The sequence below is a fragment of the Gorilla gorilla genome, chromosome 12, assembly GCF_029281585.2.
Source record: "Gorilla gorilla gorilla isolate KB3781 chromosome 12, NHGRI_mGorGor1-v2.1_pri, whole genome shotgun sequence".
Taxonomy (NCBI): domain Eukaryota; kingdom Metazoa; phylum Chordata; class Mammalia; order Primates; family Hominidae; genus Gorilla; species Gorilla gorilla.
Window position 1 is genome coordinate 129,150,114 of NC_073236.2, and position 19,987 is coordinate 129,170,100.

Sequence of the window (19,987 nt, forward strand, 5' to 3'; positions counted from 1 at the left end):
AAACGTTCCCTGTGGGAGCAGGGAGCTGTGAGCCAGTGGGAGCTGTCAGCCCAAGCACTAGACAGTTTCAGCCTTCACTGTCCATTACAAAGAAGGCATTTTACGCATTAGCAAAATACTGGACTGTGTGACTGTGGTTTAAACGGCAGGGAGGTGCGTTTTTCAGTATATGCTATTTAGAGAAAAGTCTCTGGGGAACAGACCACACCAGTGTTTTCAAGCATTTCCTTTTTTTCTTTTCTTTCCCCCAAACCCACTGCCTTCAGGATGCCTCTGGCTCATTCTAACCAGGGGTGGGGTGGAGAGAGCCCCAGAATTGAAGTCAGAAAGAAGCAACACTGAATAAACCTCAGCTGACTCAACCCCTAGGGCTCTAGGCTAGGAGGGAATCCATTTCCCTACCTGAGACACAGCGGAGTGGCACCTTGCCTGCTCTCTTCAGGTTAGTTCTCCACACTCTTGAAGAGAGCTACCTGGGCCAGCCGCCCCAGGACCTGACCTCTTTTAATAGGCCGGGTCTATGGAAAAGCGGGAAATTCCCTGGCAGCTGCAGCGCCACGGTGGCCCCTGGAATTCCCCGGCAGAGGGCCCTTCCCATGGCGGATGTCCCAGCCTAGGCTCCCTGTGCACCTACACTTCCTGGTCTATCCTGGTGCATGAAAGGGGACGGTCACGCTCACTCCACACCCATCACCCTGCTGGGGACACACACTAGACACCACCCCCTGCCCAAGGTCCACAGGGAGACCCCTAGGCAGACACACCGCAGAGAGCTGGAGGCCCAGTGATAACCGCCTAGAGTGCCAAGGGAGGACAAAGAGCTGGCGCCGGCTCCTCCTAGGGAGGATCGTGTCCCTTCACTGGGACACAGACATGGTATTCACGTGGAGGCTAAGGGGAAGAGGAGGTGGCCGTGTGGCCAGTGATGGAGGGCGCTGGGTGTCAGGCGAGGAGGGCTGGCAGCGCTACGTACTCGGGGCACTGTGAGTCAGGGAAGAGGGAGTGTGGACGGATGCTGAACAGAAAGGGGTAGGATCAGTCACCAAGGGTCATGTCTGCACTTCACCATGTGCCAAAACAACACTAGATCCCGCCCACTCAGCCCCTAGCACGGGAATTGGACTCAGATTCCTCCAACCCCAACAGCAGCGCCCAGTGGGGTCATCAAACAAGACTCCAGCTGACCAAGGGGAGCAGGCTGGGGACACTCACACACTCTGGGGGAGTCCTCTGAGGCTGGTGTGGAGGAGGCTCCAGGGGAGAAGCCAGCAGGAACGTGGGAGGGAGAGGGTGGTGCCAAGAGGAGTGGGAGGAGCCCTGAGAGGGGAGAAGAGGACAGGGGAGGACCGACTAGACAGGGTGCAAGGCAATGACGCAGGCCTGGCCACGCCAGCTTTCTCGCTGGGTGGCTGGGTGGAGGGAGGGAAGTGCTCTAAGCCGGGCAGCCATGGAGGTGGGAGGGATGGGGATGGAGGAGAGGAGGCAAGTTCTGCCTGGGACAAGCTTGAGTTTGACATGTGGGTGGACAGGTCCCCAAGAAGCAGATGGGAATGAAATGGGACTCGGAGGAGGAAATCGGGCTGGGGAAGAAATGCCAGCACGTGAGACGTAGGAAAGGCCTGAAGATAACAGGACGACGACGGTGACAATGACCATTAAAGCAGCTGGCACTTACTGCTGCTGACCTTGGGCCAAGACACATGAATTATTCCATTTAATTTATGCTTTGCTGGGCGTGGTGGCTCACACCCGTAATCCCAGCACTTTGGGAGGCTGAAGCAGGTGGATCACGAGGTCAGGAGTTTGAGACCAGCCTGGCCAACATGGTGAAACCCCGTCCCTGCTAAAAATTTAAGAATTAGCTGGGCATGGTGGCACATGCCCGTAGTCCCAGCTACTGGGGAGGCTGAGGCAGAAGAATCGCTTGAACCCAGGGGGCAGAGGTTGCAGTGAGCCAAGATTGAGCCACTGCACTCCAGCCTGGGCAACAAAGGGAGACGCCATCTCAAAAAAAAAAAAAAATTTATGCTTCAACCCCATTAAAACCCTATGATGATCTCCATTTTACAGATGAGGAAACGCTGGCACAGAGCAAGCTGTGGAAATTCCAGGATAAAGTGAGACAAGGCGTGAAGCACCTAACGCCCTGCAGGGCCCACGGCAGGGCCACGGCTCCCCTCCCTGCCACATGCACTAAGTGGACACAGCCTTGCTGCAGGTGGAACCTGCCTGGGAACCAAACTCAGACACCTTCTAGGCCACTGGGACTCGGATGAAGTCCTTGGGGGAATTTGTTTTACAGACTTAGGATGCTGGTGTTGGAATTAACATGGCGAGTCCTGGCCTGTTGACGAGAGTACCTCTGAGGCACTAAGGGTGGGGCCCTGATCCAATAGGATTAGAGGCCATATAAGAAGGGACAGCAGAGAGTTGGATCCATGCTCTCCCTGTCCTCATGCAGGCACCAAGGAAAGGCCATGGGACGATGCAGCAAGAAGGTGGCCGTCTACAAGCCAGGCAGAGAGCCCTCAGGAGAAACCAGGTTGTCTGATGTTAGTCTGTGGTTTAAGCTGCCCAGTCAGTGGTATTTTGTAACAGCAGTCCAGGCTGACTCAGACATTGGTATTAGTTTGGGTATTAATACAGGCTTTGGTATTGTCACACACAATGGGAATGACCTTGTAGCAAGGGTACAGGCCCGGGGAGGAAGTAGGAGCAGGGAGTGGTCAGAGGGTAACCAGGAGGATGGCAGGGACTCCTCCTGTGGCAGGAACGACAGTGAAACTCACCTCCAGGACCCCACTGCACAGGCACAGGCAAGCTCACCTCCCACCATGGGCCCAGAGCCATCCCACAAGCCGGGAACCAGTCTCAAGGCACCAAGCGGCAGCCCAGGATGGGAGATGACAGGGCGGTGTGTGCTGTCCCATCCATCTCTTCCCTCCACCTCCTACCCCGTCCCCTCTGACACCCCAGGCAAGTCCCCACAACTCCCTACTCTCCTCTCACAGTACCTCTGTCCTTCAACACGTAGGACAGGCAAAGACCAACTCCTTCCAGGGGTGGCCCAACTGTCCCTGCCCCTGCTGGCCTGAACTCCACTCCTTGTGCTGTCTCAGGCTCCTCGAGGACAGAGACTGTGACTCACTGGTCTCTGTGTTCCCAGAGCCTGTCGCAGTGCCCTGCACAGAGCAAGTGCTCCATAAACATGCTCAAACATTGACAGACCCCCCAACCCCGGCAACCATGACTGTGGTATCAGCTCGCACTGTCTACGTGGCTTGGAAGAGATACATTTCAGATCAAGCTCTTGTCTCTGGCCATTTGCACCAAGTCCAAGGTCTTCATGGCGTTCAGACCAAAGGGCTGAGGTCTCCCTTTCCATCTGAAGCACCCCTGCCCTGTAACTCCTCCAAGACTGAACCCACTTCCTGCAGCTTGGTCTTTGTTTCCAAAGACCATGGGGCGCATGTGGCACTATGAGCCCCAGCAAGGCTGTGGTTTCCAGAAGGCAAAGACTGTGTATCACCTCCGCATGTCCAGCATGTGCTTGGTTACTGACAGATGCTCAGGGAAGTCTGAGATTATGTCTCCCTGCAGGGGCCTCCAGAAGCCTCTGGGTGTGTGACTGTGCCTTCTTCCTCATCTCTCACATGTCCTGAACACCAGCTCCAACTGTGTACACTGAGCCTTGCCCCGGGTCAGGCATCCAAGCCCTTCCCTGTCCACGCACCTTGCCTTTGGAAAGAATGTTGTCTGAGGACGGCCCTCTGCCACCCCTCTGGCCTTCTATTTTTTCTTTTGAAATGGATCTCGTTCTGTCGCCCAGGCTGGAGTGCAGTGGCACCATCTTGGCTCACTGCGACCTCTGGCCTCCAGGGTTCAAGCAATTCCCCTGCCTTGGCCTCCCAAGTAGCTAGGATTACAGGCACACGCCATCACACCCAGCCATTTTTTGTATTTTTAGTAGAGGCAAGGTTTCACCATGTTGGCCAGGCTGGTCTCAAACTCCTAACCTCAGGTGATCCGCCCGCCTCGGCCTCCCAAAGTGCTGGATTACAGGCATGAGCCACCGTGACCAGCCACATCTTGCTTTTTAAAATAAGATTTATACATTTTTTTTCAAAAAGCAAAAAAAAAAAAAAAAAACCGCTTGTCTTTATTTTTCTGATTTCACCACAAGCCAGTGAAAAATTGCTGAGAGGTATTTGGGAGCCAGTAAAGCAGTGGTAGGAACTAGGGCTTTTGAACCATTAAGGCTCACATTTAAATGTCAGTTCCAACTTTTACTGGCCGTGTGACCTGATATAAGCTCCTTGACCTCTCTGAGCAAAGTGATATTGTGAGATAATAGAGGAATCTCCTTTGACTAAATGTCTCTAGTTGACAGATTGAGACCTCTTGTTGTCAGAATGAGGCTGCAACACCCAAAGCGCTGGGATTACAGGCGTGAGCCACCATGCCCAGCCCCTCCAGCCCTTCTGTACTCACAGCACCACAGCTTGCCCTCTGCTGCTTGGAACACACAGGCCTTGCCTCCCCTGCCTGGGCTGCAGTCACTAAAGCCTGGGCCTCAGAGGGGGCAACGCAGACCTGGGCTGAGGGCCCATGAGGTCAGGCCATGACCCAGGCAGGCTCACCCCTCATCAAAATACACTGTGCACAGGCTGGCAACTCTTGAGCAATGATGGTCTTGTCCGAGAACAAAAAGGAGGCCTGCCCAGCAGGCAGCAGTATGAGGGACTGTGACCAACCAGACTGCGGCCCATCGCCCAGCAAGCCAGACAAGCCTCGAGGGTTTCTGTCTTCTGTGGGCATTCCAGGGCCCAGGCCGGGCAAGGTGTGTTTGCCAGCTGTGGCTGCAATCAAAGCTGTCTGTGTCCTTCCTGCTTCCAGCTCTGCTAGAGGCAAGGAACAAGCAGAAACAACCGGTCCTGACGAAGCCAAGAGCTTGTGAAGCCATTCAGTCCATCTACAGGTGAGAAAAGGAAACTCCAGAAGTGACTTTTGGACCAGGTCTGACTGGCTGCAGGCAGTGGTGCCCTAAATGCCCCTGGAAGAGATAGGATTAAAATGCAACAATGTGCGCCTCTGGTTCATCCTGTCAATCACTAGTTCATGGGTGCCCTGCAGAAGAGAAAGACTTCCTCATTCAGGTAATATTAGGAAAGCCCAAGTCAAACTAAGTTTAAAGGCCTCTCGGCCGGCGCGGTGGCTCACACTTGTAATCCCAGCACTTTGGGAGACTGAGACGGGCGGATCACAAGGTCAAGAGATCAAGACCATCCTGGCCAACAAGGTGAAACCCCGTCTCTACTGAAAATACAAAAATTAGCCAGGTATGGTGGCACACGCCTGGGACTACAGTCCCAGCTATTTGGGAGGCTGAGGCAGGAGAACTGCTTGAACCCAGGAGGCAGAGGTTGCAGTGAGCCGAGATCCCACCACTGCATTCCAGCCTGGTGACAGAGCAAGACTCCGTCTCAAAAAGAAAAAGAAAAAGAAAAGAAAAAAAGGTCTCTCTGGCCTGGTTTATAGCACATGCTGTGTTTTGTTTTGTTTTGTTTTAAGAGACAAGGTCTTGCTATGTTGTCCAGGCTGGCGTGTGGTGGCTATGGACAGGCACAACCACAGGGCACTATAGCCTCGAACTCCCGGCCCCAGGCAATCTCCCACCTCAGCCTCCCTACAGCCTCCAGGCTTCAGAATGTGCTTTACCAGCTCTAGTCTTGGGAAGTTGAGACCCGACTCACGGGAGGCACAGAGGTCATCAAGCCTGTTCAACAAATGAAGCTGAATGTTCTTCTCCTGAGAAGAGAGGCCACTGCTGGTACCATCGGGACTGGGGATGGATACTGCATAATACTAACATCTAACTTAAGGTTACATTAATTTTGCGTAAAACATAAGCACTTTGATCACTATTTTAATATAAGCTAAAGTTCCTCTGTTGTTTATGTAGAAAAGTAGTTCTCTACCTGAAGTCAGCCTTGCAGTCCCGGGCCCGAGGAGTGACCTTCTGAGAAATCAGACCCGCTTGGTCAACTTGACAAGGTAATTTTTTCTTAGCATCAGCAAAAAATCTCAGTGTGACAAACAGACTGCATTTGGGAAGGCATTTGATAACTGCCAATCTCTAAAGATTCTTATGCAACCTAAAATGATTTGCTAGTTTTAATTCTACCAGTTTGAGCGGGTTGGAGAAAATCCAAAGCAAATGGCTCCCTCTAACATTCACACAAGGAAAGACCTGTTTGGGCACCGGGACTGCCCTGGAGGCTCCTTGTATGTCTGAACCCCATCAAGGCCACACAAAGTGAAGCCTGGCGTTTAAGGTTCCAGTGTCCATAAAACAGACGGGCTCAAAGAGCAGGGACATCGTGTCAGGATCAAAACAAGAAGCAGACCACATGCAGAAAGAGACAGGAGTTCACCTTGAACTCCACAAGGTCAAAGCGTTCCCAGCTTCCAGGCGGCATGCAGTGCTGCCCAGGAGAGGCAGGGAAGACAGGACAAAGAGGGGAGGGGATGAGATGGTGGTTATCTGTGTCATATGGATATTGTGACCAAGTTACAAGGTTGTTACTTGAGAAATCGTGGTAACTTGATCACTGTACCAATACAACCAGACCGAGATTCCACCTTCCCGGGACATGCGGGCATCAGGCCGAGCACAGACACAGCAAACAACGCATAACCTACTCTTTAAACATTTCATTTTTTCTTTCAAGCCTGCAATATAATAAGGTGGAGTTATTAAGCCATATAGACACACAAAGCCAAGATCACAGGTGGGTAGGAACATTTCGATATGTCAATTTAAACAGCCAAATAAAGTCTCCTCTGGCCGGGCGCGGTGGCTCACGCCTGTAATCCTAGCACTTTGGGAGGCCGAGGCTGGCGGATCACCTGAGGTCAGGAGTTCAAGACCAGCCCGGCCAACGGGGAGAAACCCAGTCTGTACTAAAAATACAAAAATTAGCCATGTGTGGTGGCGGGTGCCTGTAATCCCAGCTACTCTGGAGGGCGAGGCAGGAGACTTGCTTGAACCTGACAGGCAGAGGTTGCGGTGAGCTGAGATCACACCACTGCACTCCAGCCTGGGTAACAGAGTGAGACTGTCTCAAAAAAAAAAAAAAAAAAAAAAAAAAAGTCTCCTCATGTTTTCAAGAGGGAAAACTATAAATATATGTTATATTTATAACAAATGATATAAATCTTATTATAAACATATAGTGTAAACAGTCATGCGTTGCTTCATGACAGGGATACATTCTGAGAAATGTGTCATTAGGAGATTTTTGTCATTGTGTGAACATCACAGAGGGCACTTACAAAAACCTAGGTGGTATCGCCTACTACACACCTAGGCTATCGCAACTGTAGCACATGGTAAGTATTTGTATATCTAAATATTTCTTTCTTTTTTTTTTTGAGACAGAGTTTCACTCTTGTCTCCTAGGCTGGAGTACAATGAGCGATCTCGGCTCACTGCAACCTCCGCCTCCCAGGTTCAAGCAATTCTGCCTCAGCCTCCCGAGAAGCTGGGATTACAAGTGCCAGCCACCACACCCAGCTAATTTTTGTATTTTTAGTAGAGACAGGATTTCACCATGTTGGCCAGGCTGGTCTCGAACTCCTGACTTCGTGATCCATCTGCCTCAGCCTCCCAAAGTGCTGGGATTACAGGCGTGAGCCACTGCGCCCGGCAATATATCTAAATATTTCTAAACACGGAAAAGGTACAGTAAAAATACAGTATTATCTATTGTTGTTTTTTGTTTGTTTTGAGACAGAGTCTCACTCTGTCACCCAGGCTGGAATGCAACGGTGCGATCTCGGCTCACAGCAACCTCTGCCTCCCGGGTTCAAGCAATTCTCCTCCCCCAGCCTCCCAAGTAGCTGGGATTACAGGTGTGCACCACTATACCCAGCTAATTTTTTCTGTATTTTTAGTAGAGATGGGGTTTCACCATGTTGGCTGGGCTGGTTTTGAACTCCTGGCCTCAGGTCAGGCCTGCCTTGGCCTCCCAAAGTGATGGGATTACAGGCGTGAGCCACCACACTGGCCCAGTATTATCTCTACTCTCATTTTCAATATATATGCATAGAATCATGTAAGTTTAATTATCTCTACAGATATTTAAACATTTAATTCTAAAGTTTCCAAAGTCTCAGAGGTTTTGCCTTGCACACTTTAAAGGCACTGAAATAGTATGCACACAGTTAATGGGCCAAAACATCATTGGAATCTAAAGGTTCGTCCTGTCAGCACGAACGAGGCAGACATTCCCAACGTGACTGCACTGCAGGAAGCCTTCAGGGTGCAGCCTCTGTTCTTTTTACTGGACGGCAATTGAAGCCTGGCTGGAGGCCTTCCTCAGCACAGGAAGGCATTTCTCATACCTGATTTGGGCAAAGGGATAAATCGGTGAGGGTGAGGTGAGGAGGCAGAATTGCCCAGGTGGGGAGAGTGGTGGCTCTGGAGAGGGTGGAGGGGCAAACAGTAGGAGCCAGGCTGAGCTCCCTGGACCCTGTGTTTATCTGCAGCACTCTGAGGAGTTCACCAGCTGGTTAGAGTAGAGGCGGAACTGCAGAGCCATGAATTTATGAAGGGGAACAACTTCCAAACCTAGCAGTGCTGATGAGCTAAAAGCAGTGCACCAGCCAGGAACAGTGGCTCACGCCTGGAATCCCAGCACTTTGGGAGGCCAAGGCAGGAGGATTGCTTGAGCCCAGGAGTTTTAAGACCAGCCTGGGTGACATTGCGAGACCCCATCTCTACAAAAAATAAAAAATATTAGCCAGGTGTGGCCAGGTACGGTGGCTCACGCCTGTCATCCCAGCACTTAGGGAGACCAGGGCGGGTGGATCACCTGAGGTCAGGAGTTTGAGACCAGCCTGACCAACATGGAGAAACCCCATCTCTACTAAAAGTACAAAACTAGCTGGACATGGCGGCATATGCCTGTAATCCCAGCTACTCGGGAGGCTGAAGTGGGAGAATCACTTGAGCGCGGGAGAATCGCTTGAACCTGGGAGGGGGAGGTTGCGGTGAGCCGAGATTGTGCCATTGCACTCCAGCTTGGGCAACAAGAGAAAAACTCCATCTCAAAAAATATATCTATATATATTAGCCAGGTGTGTTGGTGAGCGAGAGGCTGAGGTGGGAGGACCCCTTGAGCCTGAGAGGTTAAAGCTGCAGTGAGCTATGATCACACCACTGCATTCCAGCCTGGGCAAGACCACGTCTCAGAAAATAATCATAATAGGCCGGGCGCGGTGGCTCACGCCTGTAATCCCAGCACTTTGGGAGGCCGAGGCGGGCAGACACAAGGTCAGAAGATTGAGACCATCCTGGCTAATATGGTGAAACCCCATCTCTACTAAAAACACACACATAAAAAATTAGCTGGGTGTGGTGGCGGGCGCCTGTAGTCCCAGCTACTTGGGAGGCTGAGGCTGGAGAATGGCGTGAACCCGGAAGGCGGAGCTTGCAGTGAGCCGAGATTGTGCCACTGCACTCCATCCTGGGTGACAAGCGAGACTCCATCTCAAAGAAAAGAAAAGAAAATTATCATAATAAAAATTGGCCAGGCATGGTAGCTCACGCCTGTAATCACAGTACTTTGGGAGGCTGAGGTGGGCAGATCACTTGAGGTTGGGAGCTTGAGGCCAGCCTGGCCAACATGGTGAAACTCCATCTCTACTGAAAATACAAAAATTAGCCAGGCGTGGCGGTGGGTGCCTGTAGTCCCAGCTACTCAGGAGGCTGAGACAGGAGAATCGCTTGAACCCGGGCAGCGGAGGTTGCAGTGAGCCAAGATTGCACCACACTCCAGCCTGGGCAACAGAGGGAGACTCTGTCTCAAAATAATAATAATATAAATAAATAAAAGCGAGTGCAGAGCCTCTGCCCAATGTGTCAATCCAGAGCGTCCACTGAGACCCGGGCCATCTCGGTGAGTGCTGTGTGGCCACAGCAAGGGCGACTCTGGTCTAGAGGGAGCGGGGAGATTGTGCTCCACATCAGAGGGCCGCCCTACCTACCTCCGTTTGCCAGAAGGTGCTCCTGGACCTTCCCCTTTGAGTCCTCCATGACTTCCACCACGCTCTGAGCCATTCTCCTTATGAGGCTTTGGAGAGAGAAGAAAAAGAGCCAGTTAGAGTAGGAAGCTGTCCTCAAAATACTGTCACATGCTGCTGGCAGGAAAAGTAGCTGGTGACACCCTTTGGGGGAATAATTTGGCAAGATGTATGAAGAGGGTTAAAATGCCAATAGCGGCCGGGCACAGTGGGTCACACCTGTAATCCCATCCCAGCACTTTGGGAGGCCAAGGCAGGCAGATCACTAGGTCAAGAGATCGAGACCATCCTGGCCAACATGGTGAAACCCCGTCTCTACTGAAAATACAAAAATTAGCCAGGCATGGTGGTGGGCGCCTGTAGTCCCAGCTACTTGGGAGGCCGAGGCAGGAGAATCGCTTGAACCCGGGAGGTGGAGGTTGCAGTGAGCCGAGATTGCACCACTGTACTCCAGCGTGGGTGACAGTGTAAGACCCCGTCTCAAAAAAAAAAAAAATGCTAATAGCCTTTGAACCAGTAATTCCACTTCTGGGAAGCTATCTTAAGGAAATGGGACAAACAGAAAAAGCTTTCTGAATAAAACGATGTTCTTCGCAGCACGCTGCTGACAGTAAAGAATTAGAGACAGCTGGAAGGTCCGACAATAAGGAATTGTTTAAGTAAATGATGGTATATCCAGCTGAGGGATTATTAGAGAGCCATTGAATATAAAGCTTCAAAGAATTCCTAATACTGTGGAACAAGGCGTGTATTATAATGTTGGAAAAATACCAAGATACAAACTCCTACAGGCAGTATGGGCACTGGCTACGACGACATGAAAGTGTTTTTCCTACTTTACGTATTTTCCAATTATAATCAGATATTGCTTTTACAATTAGAACATTAAAACTTTTTGTCTCTGAAAAACACACTGAAGGCTTCAGAAAGTACAGCATTTGAAGGCACAAGGGCTCGAATTGGCCGCAACTCTGCCAATTACCAAATGTAGGACTTTAGCCAATTTTTCTTTTTTTCTTTTTTTGGAGACAGAGTCTTGCTCTGTCACCCAGGCTGGAGTGTAGTGGTGCAATCTCGACTCACTGCAACCTCCGCCTCCCGGGTTCAAGTGATTCTCCCTCCTCAGCCTCCCAAGCAGAGGGGATTACAGAGGCCCACCACCACACCCAGCTAATTTTTGTATTTTTAGTAGAGACGGGGTTTTGCAATGTTGGCCAGGCTAGTCTCGAACTCCTGACCTCAAGTGATCCACCTGCCTTGGCCTCCCAAAGTGCTGGGATTACAGGTGTGAGTCATCGCACCCTGCCGATTTTAGCTAAATTGATGTAATTACTTTGAGCCTCGGTTCTATTACCTATAAAATGTGGATGATACTCATTTTATAGGATTATTATGAATATTGACATAACCAATCATCTGGTAGCAAGGAGAGTCTGCTCCAGAAGGCTAAGCCATTAGAACTCCAGTTGGAAAACAAGTCAAACTAGGATCAAAGTCTGAAAGTTATGATGATCCAAATCATTGCCTCAGGCTCTCTCTCCACATTCTCCCAGCCCTCAGGAGGGAGTTGGTGTTTGCAGGAAGAGGGGACTCAAGTCACTGAATCCTACATGGAGTACAAGGTCTTCCACTGCTGCAGACGCTGGCCACCCCAGCCACTCGGACCGGAGCCCAGAGCCCTAGGGCCCAACACAGAAAACAGAGGCAGGGACACGGGATGCCCTGATAAAAGCAAAGGAAGGAGGGAGAGGTAGCAACTTGCTTTCCTGACTCCCAGAGTCATGTGTTTATGGTCAAAAATGGAAAAATACAAGTATAAAGTAGTTAACAAAAATTAAACAACCATACTCCCCCACCCAAGAGAGAACACATTTCATATTCTGGCATATTTCCAAAGGCTTAACACTTGCATGGTTTATGTGAGTTAAGGTTTTTTTGTTTTTTTTTTGTTTTTGAGGCAGGATGTTGCTCTGTCACCCAGGTAGGATGGGAATACAGTGGTATGATCACGGCTCATTGCAGCCTTGACCTCCCAGACTCAAGTGATCCTCCACCTCATTTCTAAATTTTTTTGTAGAGACAAGGTCTTACTATATTGCCTAAGCTGGTCTCAAACTCCGGGGCTAAAGCGATCCTCAGGCCTCAGCCTCCCAAAGTGCTGAGATTACAGGCATGAGTCACTGCGCCCAGCCAGACAGAGTTAAGGTCTTCTTTTGATATCACCTATTATTTAGTGGAGTCGAGCAAGTATCAAACATCCTATAATCATTGCCTCATTTAATCCTCATAAAAATTCCCAAAAGTTGGGTATCATCTCATTTTACAGATGGAGAAACTGAGGCCCAGAGAAGTAATGTGCCCCATCCCTTCCAACCATCCAGTCGTTATGTGGACTCCAAAAGTGAGGCTCTCGGCCACCAGGCCACACTGCTATCTTTCCCGTCACTGTAGCCCATCCTGGGATTCAATCTCCGTCAGTATGATGGCATTTCTTAGAACAGTAGTTAATAGCGTCTTACTGATTATAACCTCAGGTAAGTTACCTAACTAATCTCAGTTTCGTCTGTAAAATGTTTTTACATTTTTACAGTTTTCAGCTGTAAAATAGGGATGATACTCCTTATCTCACAGGATTCTTCATGGAGTTTGGTGCCTGATACCATTGTGAGGTATCAGAGTCTGCAAGAGACACCTTGAGATATGCTCTAGGCAACCTGGGTGGACTGTTTTGGGTTCTCTGCCCCATGACTCCTGGGTAGATTTGGCAGGAGATCAGAAGGAGGGAGAGTCTGGTTCCCTCCCAGTTCCAGTGACCTCAGTCCTCTTGTCCCTGCCAGCCTAGGGGTTGTGACAATGTCTCTCCACCAGCCTGGGTTCCTGCGATTCTCCTATAGCCCACACATAACTCTGTCTCCCTATAATGAGCCCCTCCTCAAATTATCTCTGGCATAATTTGCAAGTGCATGTTCTGTTATCTGTGGGGACCCTGACTCCATAAATTCATTGGTTCATTTGTTTAGCAAATTTCATACATCGAACAACTACTATGCACCAAGCACTAACAACTACTATGTACCAAGCACTAACAACTACTATGCGCCAAGCACTGTTCTAAAATGTCATGGACAAAACAAAGTCCCTGCTCTTTCGGAGCTCCTATTTTAATGCTACCAACGGTTCCTCTTTTATCCTTACAGCGACCTGTGGGAGTTGCTGTCTCCTATCACCACATCCCCTATAATATTTTGAGTAGTTATTTGTTTACATAAATCCAGCACCTACCACAGTGCCTGACTCACAGCAGCTGCTCAGCAACGTCTGCTGAATGAATCAATGAATTCTGGCACCCCTACTTATTTCTGTCCTAACAGACCTAAAAAGAGAACTCACTCATCATTTTGCTAATGACTGTTTAGTGCTCCTTGTCCCAGCCTCTATGAAGTTTTTGTTTTGTTTTGTTTTTTTTTTTTGCTTTTCGTTTTTGAGACAGGGTCTCACCCTGTCGCCCAGGCTGGAGTGCAGTGGTGCTATCTCGGCTCACTGCAACCTCCACCTTCCAGGTTCAAGTGATCCTTCTGCCTCAGCCTCCTGAGTAGCTGGACTACAGGAACCCGTCACCATGCCCTGCTAATTTTTGTATGTTTGGTAGAGACAGGATTTCACCATGCTGCCCAGCCTGGTCTCAAACCCCTGAGCTCAAGCAATCCACCTGCCTCGGCCTCCCAAAGTGCTGAGATTACAGGCATGAGCCATCACACGTGCCCTTCTGTGAAGTCTTTAACTACATAGAATTGTGGCCCTTAGGCATATACATGACACCAGAAACGTCTCAGAATAACATGGTCTATGAAGTTCTACTGCTAGAAAAAGCCCTGGTTCCACATAACGCAAACAGCCCTGACTTAGCTGTGATCATTAATGATGGTCATCAGTGAATTGCAGTATTACCTAATCAGAAAATTTTTCTCACTGAAAGGGAATTAAGAGTCTAGATACTGTGTTAAATGTGCTTTTTTCACTCTACAGTTTGTTGTGAACACCTTTTCACGGGAGAAGACTGGTTCCTCATTCCTTTCATTTACTGTACTGTATTTCATTTCATAGCTGTATCATAACAAATTCTCTACTATTGGACATTTGAGTTATTGTCACTTTGATATGGTGTCACAATAATACACACATTTTGCTCACTTGTGCAGGTATATATAAAAAATAAGTTGCCTGGATCAGAAAACTGAACTTTGTTAAAAAACAAATAAATACATTTTTAAAAAGAAAAGTGCATTTAAAAAGAAAAAAGTTGCTAAGAAAGCAACTTCTGGAATTAAGAATATGAACATTTACAGTTTTAACAAGCAAGACTAAACTACCCTACACATGTACAAAGTCAGTATACACTCACACCTCAGTGTATGAGACTGCCTGCTTCCCTAAACCCTTGCCAACGCAGGTATTATGAATCTTTTTAATCTCTGCCAATCTGATATCTGAAAAATTATATCTCATTGTTGCTTTGATTTGCATTTCTTTGATCATCAGTGAGGCTGGACATCTTTTCTCATGTTTGACTCTATAAAAAGCTATTTTCTTCTTCTGTGGATAGCATGTTCATATATTTTGCCGGTTTTTTTACTGGCTTGTTCATTTAAAAAAAACTTTTTTTTGGTAGGGCCAGGGTCTTGCTATGTTGCCCAGACTGGTCTTGAACTCCTGGCCTCAAGTGATTCTCCCGCCTCGGCTTCCCGAAGTGCTAAGATTACAGGCATGAGCCACCATATCCAGCCTCTTTTAAAAAATTTTATTTGTTGATATATATAATTTTTTAGGTGTTTTGAAGACACCATTCTTTTTTTTTTTTTTTTGAGACGGAGTTTCACTCTTGTTGTCCAGGCGGGAGTACAATGGTGTGATCTCGGCTCACTGCAACCTCCATCTCCCGGGTTCAAGTGATTCTCCTGCCTCAGCTTCCCTGGTAGCTGGGATTACAGGTGTCTGCCACCATGCTCAGCTAATTTTTTGTATTTCTAGTAGAGACAGGGTGTCACCATGTTGGCCAGGCTGGTCTTGAACTCCTGACCTCAGGCAATCCACCCACTCGGCCTCCCAAAGTGCTGGGATTACAGGCGTGTGCCACCGTGTCCAGCCAGAAGACTCCATTCTTGAGAAAAAGTTTTGAGCTAAGTGACATTCCCATTTTAGAGATGAAAAAAATTAAGACTCAGAGAGCTAAAGGTCACCCTACACAGTAAGCTAGGGTAGAAGCAGAAATTGATCATAAATCTACACTTCTCCAAGGCCCATGGAAATTAGCTCTTCCATGTTTGTCTAAAGTAAACTCTGGCAGCTTTATGTAAAATGCCAGGAAAAAAATTTATATTAACCCATAAAAGATGGACAAACCATATTTTTAATTAAAAAAGCACTGTAAACAATATATAAAGACCTTGATTGGGATGTTGGTTACACTGATGGATGATACTTATTTGTCTAAACTCTCCAGCCTGTTCACTTAAGATGTGTACATTTCACTGTATCTTTTACCTTGTTAAAAAAAAAAAAATTTAAGCAGATACTGCCTTAGTCAAGTGACCAAAGTTAACATCATACACATGGAAAAGACCAATGCTGTGTGCCTCCTGCAACGCACTGAGGAAAACAACATCACTTCTGCAGTGTTTTGCCAAAACTGCATAACCTCAGTCTAGCCATGAGGAAGCAGCACGAGTTCAAATTAAGGAGCATTTTACAAAACAACTGACCTAAACACTTAAAAAAATCAGAGCCATCAAGGTCAAAAAGACTGGGTGCAGTGGCTCACACCTGTAATCCCAGCACTTTGGGAGGCCAAGGCAAGTGGATCACGAGGTCAGGAGTTCGAGACCACCCAGGCCAACATGGCTAAACCCCATCTCTACTAAAAATACAAAAATTAGCTGGGCGTAGTGGTGCATGCCTGTAATACCAGCTACTCTAAACCCTAAACTCTTCCAGGTTTAGGCTGGAAAGCTTTGAGGCTGAGGCAGGAAAATTGCTTGAGCCTGGGAGGCAGAGGTTGCAGTGAGCCGAGATTGTGCCACTGCACTCCAGCCTGGGTAACAAAGCGAGACACCGTCTCAAAAAAGAAAAAGAAAAAAAAAGTCTGTATAAGTGTTCCAGTTTAAATAAGGCTAAAGAGACATGACAATTTATGAAAGAAGACAGGAAGCCATCTCAGTTTTTATTATTATCTGAGAAAATATGACATTTTATTTTGGTAGAAAGTGTGCTTTTTTTTGTTTCAAAGAGATGGTGTCTTGCTGTGTGGTCCAGACTGGTCTCAAACTCCTGGCCTTAAGTGATCCTCCCACCTCAGCCTTCTGAGTAGCTGAGACTACAGAAATGTGCCACTGTCCCCAGCTTAGAAAGCACACTATTGAGACAAGCGGTGATATCCAAGTGAAATCTGTAGACCGAGTACCAGTATTGCCTTCCTGATTTTGACCATCATACTAAAGTTATATAAGAGGATGTCCTTATTTTTAGGAAATACACCCTAAAGTTTTTAGAGGTAAAGGAATATCATGTCTGTAACTTACTGTTGAAGAAGTTCAGAGTTCAGAAAGAGAGACAGAAAAGACAGAAGCAGAGACAAAAACAGAGAGAAAGCAGATGTGGTAAAAGTATATGAAAAGTATGAGAATTCTTTTCTTTTTTTTCTCTTTTTTTTTTTGAGACTGAGTTTCACTCTTGTTGCCCAAGCTTGAGTGCAATGGCGTGATCTCGGCTCACTGCAACCTCCACCTCCCGGGTTCAAGCAATTCTCCTGCCTCAGCCTCCCGAGTAGCTGGGATTACAGGCATGCACCACCACGACTGGCTAATTTTGTATTTTTAGTAGAGGCGGGGTTTCTTCATGTTGGTCAGGCTGGTCTGGAACTCACAACCTCAAGTGATCCACCTGCCCTGGCCTCCCAAAGCACTGGGATTGCAGGCGCAAGCCACCACACCTGGCTGAGAATTCTTTTCATTGCCTTTCATATTTTCTGGAAATTTGAAATTGGTTCAAAATAAAGCATTTAGGCATGTAAAGCATAGAACCCCACTTAAAAAATTATGTCAGTATATACCTAAATAAGAATCCTAAAAGAAAAGAAACCAAACTGTTGACATTGGCTATTATCTTCATGGATACAAGAATGCAGACCTGCAATTTCCGTGAATTTATGTAATGCTATGTTTTAATTTGTTAAAAACATATTACTTTTGCAAATAGAAAATAAAAGAAACTACGGTTGGGCAGGGTGGCTCATGTCTGTAACCCCAGCACTTTGGAAGGCCGAGGCGGGTGGATCATGAGGTCAAGAGATCAAGATCATCCTGGTCGACATGGTGAAACCACATCTCACTAAAAATACAAAAACTAGCCTGGCGTGCTGGTGGGCGCCTGTAATCCCAGCTACTTGGGAGGCTGAGGCACGAGAATTGCTTGAACCTGGGAGGCGGAGGTTGCAGTGGACTGAGATTGGGCCACTGCATTCCAGCATGGGTGACAGAGGGAGACTCTGTCTCAAAAAAAAGAAAAAAGAAGAAAAAAAAAAGGAAATAAGAGAAACTGAAAATAAAATAGTAAATCATAACAAAATAAATAATAAATAACTAATAAAAATAAACATAGCAGCATTATTAACAATAGCCAAGGCTGGGCATGGTGGCTCACACCTGTAATCCCAGCATGTTGGGAGGCTCAAGGTGGGCAGATCACTTGAGGTCAGGAGTTTGAGAACAGCCTGGCCCACATGGTGAAACCTCATCTCTACTAAAAATACAAAAATTAGCCGGGTGTGGTGGCACACACCTGTAGTTCCAGCTACTCGGGAGGCTGAGGTAGGAGAATCGCTTAAACCCACGAGGTGGAGGTCACAAACTCCATCTCAAAAACAAACAAACAAAAATAGCCAAAAGGTGGGAGTGACCCAAGCATCCATCAATGGCTGAGTGGATACATAGAATGTGGTGTGTCCATACAATGCGGCACTAGTCAGCCTTAAAAGGAAGGGAATTCTGACATGCTATAAGACATTGAAGACATCATGCTGAGTAAAATAAGCCAGGCAGAAAAGGTCAAACACTATATGATTTCATTCATAGGAGGTACCTAAAATAGCCTAATTCATACAGAGAGAAAGTAGAAAGGTAGTTGCCAGGGCCTGGGGGAGGAGGAAAGGAGGAGTCACTGTTTAATGAATACAGTTTCAGTTCTTCAAAATGGAAAAAGTCCTGCGGGTGGAGGGTGGTGACAGCTGTAACAGCAGTGTGAATGTACTTAACGCCACTGAACTGTACACTTAAAAATGGTTGGCCGGGCATGGTGGCTCATGCCTGTAATCCCAGCACTTTGGGAGGCAGAGGTAGGTGGATCACTTGAGATCAGGAATTTGAGACCAGCCTGGCCAACATGGTGAAAACCCGTCTCTACTTAAAATACAAAAATTACCAGGGCGTGTAGTCCCAGCTACTTGGGAGGCTGAGGCAGGAGAATCACTTGAATCAGGGAGGTGGAAGTTGCAGTGAGTTGAGATGGTGCCACTGCACTCCAGCCTGGGCGACAGAGTGAGACTCTGTCTAAAGAAAAACAAAAAAAGGTTAAAAAGGTAACAAATAGGCTGGGCACAGTGGTTCATGCCTATAATCCCTGCACTTTGGGAGGTTGAGGTGGGTGGATCACCTGAGGTCAGGAGTTCAAGACCAGCCTGGCCAACATGGTGAAACCCCATCTCTCCTAAAAATACAAAAAAATTAGCTGGGTGTGGTGGCAGGCACCCAGATACTCGGGAGGCTGAGGCAGGAGAATTGCTTGAACCTGGGAGGCGAGGTTGCAATGAACCGAGATTGTGCCATTGCACTCCAGCCTGGGCAACAAGAATGAAATTCCGTCTCAGAAAAAAAAAAAAAAAGGAAATAAATAAATAAATGGTAATAAATGATAAAAATACATTTTAAAGTAATAAACCCATATTCTTAAAAATAGGCCGGGTGCGATGGCTCATGCTTGTAATCCCAGCACTTTGGGAGGCTGAGGCGGGCAGATCATGAGGTCAAGAGATTGAGGCCATCCTGGCCAACATGGTGAAACCCCATCTCTACAAAAAATACAAAAAAATTAGCTGGGCGTGGTGGCGCACGCCTGTAGTCCCAGCTACTCGGGAGGCAGAGGCAGGAGAATTGCTTGAACCCAGGAGGCAGAGGTTGCAGTGAGCCGAGATCACGCCACTGCACTCCAGCCTGGCAACAGAGTGAGACTCTGTCTCAAAAAAAAAAAAAGAAAAAGAGAAAAAAAAAACCCATCAAGCATGGGGACAATTATTGTAACAGTGAGACCTGTTTATGTAGTTCAAGTGTCAGATACTAGAATTTCCCCTTATGTAGTTCAAGTGTCAGATACTAGAATTTCCCCAAGTTAAACATCTGCAGCATTAAAGGTGAGGAGGCCCGGTCAAATGCTAGTCTATAGGTTCACAGAAGAGCATCAACAAATAGCTCATGAGCATGAGGAAGAAAGCTCAACCTCACTTGCACAGGAATATCTTTTACACGAATTAGTTCAGTGTATAAAGAAAACTCCTAATACAGCATTGGCAGTCCTTGGGGAAACAGGAGCATCAACGCACTGTTGAGATGAGGTGTTGATTGGTACAGCCTCACTAGAGAGTAATTTTAGAGTATCTATCAAACATTTGGAGGCAAGGGTTGGTTCTGGTGAAAACCGGAAAACCTCCTAGACAAATTCTAAAAAAGCTGTATTCTTTCCTTCGAGACAGGGTCGCACTCTGTCACCCAGGCTGCAGTGCAACGGCGTTACACGGCCCGCTGCAGCCTCAAACTCCCGTGCTCAAGGGACCTTCCTACCTTAGCCTCCCAGGTAG

At 47.7% G+C, this 19,987-nt stretch overlaps 1 protein-coding gene and 1 non-coding gene across 6 annotated transcripts in view; both read right to left on the bottom strand.

The window, feature by feature from the left end:
- Nucleotides 1-19,987, bottom strand: part of ATP6V1C2 (ATPase H+ transporting V1 subunit C2) — a 65,727-nt gene that overhangs the window by 19,896 nt on the left and 25,844 nt on the right. For all 5 annotated transcript variants that reach the window (XR_008676728.2, XM_055377487.2, XM_055377490.2 and 2 more), the window contains exon 4: nucleotides 10,051-10,136. Coding sequence is in view for 4 of the 5 variants with exons in the window: in XM_055377487.2 (XP_055233462.1) it covers nucleotides 10,051-10,136 (86 nt within the window). In the remaining variant the exon portion in view is untranslated. The remainder of the gene's footprint in view (nucleotides 1-10,050; nucleotides 10,137-19,987) is intronic.
- LOC129531878 (U7 small nuclear RNA) lies at nucleotides 19,807-19,871 on the bottom strand. Its single transcript, XR_008677316.1, has one exon. It is a non-coding gene; the product is annotated as a U7 small nuclear RNA (small nuclear RNA).